This window comes from Labrus bergylta, chromosome 7 (genome assembly GCF_963930695.1).
Source record: "Labrus bergylta chromosome 7, fLabBer1.1, whole genome shotgun sequence".
In the NCBI taxonomy this organism is placed as follows: Eukaryota; Metazoa; Chordata; class Actinopteri; order Labriformes; family Labridae; genus Labrus; species Labrus bergylta.
The window spans coordinates 22,204,526-22,210,022 of NC_089201.1; the positions used below are offsets into that span (position 1 = coordinate 22,204,526).

Genomic DNA, 5,497 nt, shown 5'->3' on the forward strand with positions numbered 1-5,497 from the left:
GCAAAAAAAGACTGTCAGTGACAACATTGATCATTTCCATAGTTATTTGTAATGCTTCTTACAAATGCTGCAATGTAGGTGTCAGACGAAGCCTGTTACAGCATGCTGCAGAAACAACCTTTGTTTACATTTTCAAAGGGATTATTCACAGAGAGGGATATGATTGACTTTTAAAAGAAAAACAGGAGGAGATGTTTTCATCAGAAATCATTGATATCAAATTTACAGGACAAGATCAGCAAAGAGATGAGGGGTACTGCTTTGTCCACAGGGGGCGCCAAAATCATCACAAAACAAGGTCCTCACAGGAGCTCACGTCCATGTTACTATACTAACTATACAACAAATACATTCTTAATTGTTTCAATGTCAGATATTAACTTCAGGGCTGAATTTAACCGGGATAGGTCAGTCATTTCTTGTCTTTAAGATAAACGAAGCTAATTGACCGTTGGTTGAGCGTCACATTCAACACAGTAAGCATGTGTAGTCTTCTAGTCTGGCACTCAACAGGAAAGCCAAAAAGCTGTTTTCCAAAACCGGTGTATTTGTGTGTGTGTGTGTGTGTGTGTGTGTGTGTGTGTGTGTGTGTGTGTGTGTGTGTGGGTACAAACAACACCATTGTGCTTCATAGCCCTAATCCGGCTGTAAGGGAATGAAATGAGGCGAAAAGCTGAGGCATCTTTTGTGAGAGTGTAGAAGAGCAGTGAGCTCAGTGGGTGTGTAAAAGGATGAGCCCTCTTTACACAGACTGACACTGTTAAAGCCTACAGATGATCTGCCATGCCTCATAAACAACTGGTACCCTCCTTTAATCCAGTACCGGGTTGCACCAGCTATGTGTAAATTGAAATGTCGCCTAGTTTGAATGTCATTTATAGTTTTGGACAGAGTTTACGCACTACTTATATATAAGGTGTTGCAACAGCTGTTAGTTTCAATGTAGGCACGAGTTACAACTTAAATCTTACACCAGCGCCAAGTAGATGTAAAGTCCTCCGTAAAGTACGGTATGGTGTATCGTTTTGAAAGGTTGGTTAACTTTTTAAGGCGGATGAGGAGGAGCAGAGGGCTGTCTGGTGTCTGCAGAGCGTTCTCCTCGATAGATTACATCCCTGAATGATGAATTTGTTTTTACTCCTGCTTTCGTTATCCTTAAACAGAGATCATTTCAACCAAGAATAGAGCAGTGTTAAATCACTTTGTGTTGTAGGTGATGATTTGACCACCATTATTACACAAGCTGTAGATTAAGGATGTAGGCTTTAGTTATCACCTAATCATGATGATCATATTTTGTGGATTAATGGCAGTAAATGGATGTTGTTGTCAGCGTGTTCAGAGACAATAAGGCACGAGAAGCAACACCATAGCAATTATACTAGTGTGTAGTAAAACATTTTAAGCTCCTGTAGTTGGTGTTTTTCCAATGAATGAGCAGTTAAACAACTTTAATCTGAACAGTAGGTGCAGGGCTAAATTATGTTGTACTCACTGTCCAGCTGTTTTTGTTGAACCACAGCCGCTTACACTTATTTGTGCACAGTCCTGGTGCTCTGTAATCTGACAGGATGTTATTCACAAGTTCACACGTCCAATTTGTATCATGCCTCAGTTTTAACTCTTTCACCCCAAGATAGGAAACGATCTCTAAAGATGAATGCAAGTTCAACCGCTTTGATGTGATCGCAATGGCAATGACAAATTCATCTAGACTGTAAAACGGCTTCAAGAAAAATCTGAAAAATCTTCTGAAAAGTCACATTAGAGAAAAAACACAGCTCTTTGTTAATGTACAAAAATAATAATTGTATTCTTTATTGCCAAACATTACCTTACCAAGTCACAAAGGAAAGTCTTATTTAATAGTTTACTTACTTTCCCCACGATGTGTTATAGTTGAAAAGCTAGGGCTATGTTCAAATTAAACAGTTTTCAAATCTTGATACCATTAAGGGGTTCCCAAATTGGGGACCTATACTGTCCATGGAGGTGGTAAACCGCAAACTAACAGGCAGTGGTGTACTGCCGGTATATGGAGTATAACCACTTATTTTACAGTCTCCATAGAGTATACCCACTTTCAAATCCCCTCTGATTCCATTGATTGACTGACAATATTCAGTGGGGTGCTCCATTACACAACAGTAGTATTACGTGACACAATTTATCCTCTGCTGGACAGGGATCTTAAAAAAACACCTAGGGGGGAAATTAAGAGTATACCCACTTCTTTAGACACCACGACACCTCTGCCAACAGGTGTTGCAGCCATGGACGCAGGCAAATGAACTGGTTCAAATATAACTCATTCTACCCGACATTCTTCTCATAAGCTCCACGACCAGCTCTCTTATCTGTTTTCAAAAAATTGGACTGCAGTACTCATTTTAAACGCTACATGTCAGAGTCACAAATTGCTGCTTTAAATTATTTCATGTAGTAATTTATTTTAAGAAAGGCGAGAAGCAGAATACAAGTAATTCCGGGTGTAAAATTAAGCACTGAGTGGACATATATAGTATACAGTATTTACTAAAAAGACACACACCTGTGTCTAACCCTTAAGTGTTTAGTCTTCAGGGTCTGATTTCATTTACAGCTTAAATTGCTTCAACCAAAATACGTGTGTGATATGATATGGTTGCTACTATCAGAAAAAAAAAAATATATAGGCCATGTATGTTACATAAAATTACACTTAAATACTAATTACATCAATGTGTGTATTAAAAAACACACATTTTAGCACCCAGTTGTTCTGTAAAACCCAAACAATGCCTAGTAGGCAAAAGGCTAACACATGTACGATAGAGTTCTTTTTATGTGAGTCGAGGAGGAATAACACTGTACTCTGGTTCAACTTGAGCCCTGTTCAGGTAAGTGTAGATGTTCATCTCTTCAACGACTTTCTTTTGTGGCCTTTTGCCCCTGCGAAGTAAAAAGCAAAACAATTTGATGAGCTTGAATTGGTTTGGATATGTGACATGAATCATTTATATTATTTTGTCTTCCTAAGATGACAAACATAAAAAGGAATTATTTGTTTAGTTGGTTGCTAATTCTGGGCATTTGTTTACCATATGTAAATGCCGAGGCTGGTGATGAAGACCAGGTTCAGACTTGCAGACACAGCTGTTATCCAGAGAAGGATTGAAGTAGATGTCTGCCTCTGATTAGCTATGGACATTAATGTTTAAAAAAAAAAAAAAATCAACCAAAAGAATTGATCTAAAAGTCTAATAAGAGATATATTTGCAGCATGCACTGAGCAGATCGGACTGACAACTCACAATTCAAGTTCCCTGTGTGTAGAATTGGAATTCCAGTCGCCACTTGACCCAGTTCATTTCTGCTGATGCATTGGACGTTGGTGTTGTTGTAGTCAGCAGCAGCAGGTATGGTGATGATGCTGTTCACTGTTTTGGCAGTGCTGTAACTGCTAACAGAGAAGTCTGTGAGAGAGGCCGCCAAAGGCCAGGTGATGGGTGACATGGGATTCCCCCAACTGATGCACTCACAGACTAGTTGCTTGCCTTTGACCGTGCACTGGGAAGCACCCAAAATTCTAGGAGCAACTAAAAGAAAAGAGAAGGGGAGAAAGAAAGCACTGAAAAGTTCATCCATTGTTATCATTTGGGTACAGCTTGTTAACCTACAGAAGTGTTCAGATGACTTTCTGTGAAATGAACTCAAGTTGTGAACTGATTCTTGTCATTGTACAAAAAACCCTTGCACACTTTACCCCCCCCCCCCCCCCCCCCCCGATCAAAGAGATAAGAGATAAGGAGAAAGCAAGATATCTCCCTCTTAGCTACTTCAATGATCAATTATATGTGCATCAAACTATTTCATATAACTCAGTGGAATTAAAAATAAGATAAGAAATTGGAACTTTAAGTGCATTCAAACGCACTTAAAGGGCTGCACAATATATGGTTTAGCCATTGCGATTGTGGTGTGGGCATGTGCACAAAACAAATACTCAGTTCTAATTTTCCATGAAATCCATCAGATATCACATTAGTGCAGCTTTTCACCAGAGCACAGAGTGAACTGGGCGTTTTGAATGCAGATAGTTTGTCCCCTGCCAGTAAAATGTCAACATACACGCAATGCTTCTGACGTCACAGAAACCCAGTTGTGATGATCGTGCCAGATGTTAATGTTTCAAAACAAACCTTGCTTCACACTTACATTTCACATTTAAGGTGACAGTTTTCTCAGCAACAATGTTGTTTTCATACTCTGCCACACATGTGATGTTGAGGTTGTGGTGATATGCTTTGGGTCTGAGTGTAAGTGATCCTCTATCATTCCAATCAAAATATTTTGGACGCATTGGTAGATCTGTTCCATCAGTCCCTGTCAGCTTCCAGTTGGTTATTGCGTTGGCATTACATAAAGGAGGAGCAAAACAGCTCAGTCTCGCAGGCTGTCCTTCCTCGATAACAGGAACCAACAAATCTGGTTTTAGGGTCAAAGCTGAAATAAACACAATTAAGATTCATGATCATTTTGTATTACTCAATCCGGCCTGGTATCTTTTTTTCTTTTTACTTCTTATATATTAGTAAAAAAACATTCAACAAAATTTAACCCTGAGATTTATAACTCACCAGAAACAGAGACACGAACCCTTGTTGGGAAAATGTACGTCTGATTACAGTCCCATTCCAGTTTGATGCCGTACTCATACTCTCCACGTGGCAGAGCCCCTAGCATGAGGAGGTCTTCTGCCACTGCTTCCGTATTTCTGACAGCTGTCGAAGAAACTGCATTTTGTTGATCTCCTCTGAACCAAATCCTTCGATGAGGCACCTTCATTTTGTTTTCTGGCATTTTGATTTCATAGGGGATCCTAATGCAGTCACCAGATTCCACTTGAATGTGTGTCGTCACGTTGATAGAAAACTCTCTGTCATTTAGAGCTTCTAATAAGAAAACCAAATTATTCAAATGTACAAAATAATTTCAGTGACGGATACATTTATTTACATTTATTGTAAATGACTAAACAGCCAAACCTTTGACACATTGAAGCTGGCAATGCCTGAAGTTCATAAAGAGGAAGAGAATCACAGAGTGGATCAAAGCCATCGTTGTGTTTTGGGGAAAACCTGGAAGAAAATGTATCAATGTGAAGTATTCCTTTAAATAACTCAACCACTTTATATTTCCCCAACTTTCCCCACATTTTAACTCCTCACACTCATAATGTTTAAACATACTTGTGAACTATGATATTAAGTGTTGGTATAAGTGTCTACCATTCACAGACTCACCCACCGATCTACTGCCACTGCTGTTAGTTCCTGTTTGGTCATCAATGTCCAGTACCCACAGTAAAGAACTCACATTAAAAATAAAATGTTAGTGAGTTTGTTTTGCAGTTGGAAGCTTATTTTCTTTTTATTAAATCCAGAACAAAAAGCTCACAAATATACAAACATCTGACTGACAAATCTTCTGCTGCTCTGCCCAGCTTAAATTTTTT

The 5,497-nt window shown here is 39.0% G+C and overlaps 1 protein-coding gene across 2 annotated transcripts; it reads right to left on the minus strand.

The window, feature by feature from the left end:
• Positions 1 to 2,424: 2,424 nt before the first annotated feature.
• Positions 2,425 to 5,497, minus strand: LOC109993104 (sialic acid-binding Ig-like lectin 10). 2 transcript variants are annotated; one of them, XM_020645904.3, is made up of 7 exons: positions 5,290 to 5,497; positions 5,028 to 5,120; positions 4,620 to 4,934; positions 4,198 to 4,485; positions 3,294 to 3,578; positions 3,081 to 3,180; positions 2,425 to 2,931 (listed from the first exon to the last, which is right to left on the minus strand). In XM_020645904.3, the coding sequence occupies exons 2-7, from the start codon at positions 5,098 to 5,100 to the stop codon at positions 2,823 to 2,825; spliced, it is 1,170 nt and encodes a 389-aa protein (XP_020501560.1). In that variant the 5' UTR covers positions 5,101 to 5,120; positions 5,290 to 5,497; the 3' UTR covers positions 2,425 to 2,822. The 2 variants fall into 2 exon arrangements, with proteins under 2 accessions (XP_020501560.1, XP_020501559.1); XM_020645903.3 differs by having other exon boundaries at positions 5,286 to 5,497.

Excerpts from the sequence above, each read along its gene's own strand:
- LOC109993104 (XM_020645904.3), bottom strand. The coding sequence starts at position 5,100 with ATGGCTTTGATCCACTCTGTGATTCTCTTCCTCTTTATGAACTTCAGG. Across the intron at positions 3,579-4,197 it reads TGTCACCTTAAATGTGAAAT|TTGCTCCTAGAATTTTGGGT; the intron begins GTAAGTGTGAAG and ends CTTTTCTTTTAG. Across the intron at positions 2,932-3,080 it reads AGCCTCGGCATTTACATATG|GGGCAAAAGGCCACAAAAGA; the intron begins GTAAACAAATGC and ends TTTACTTCGCAG.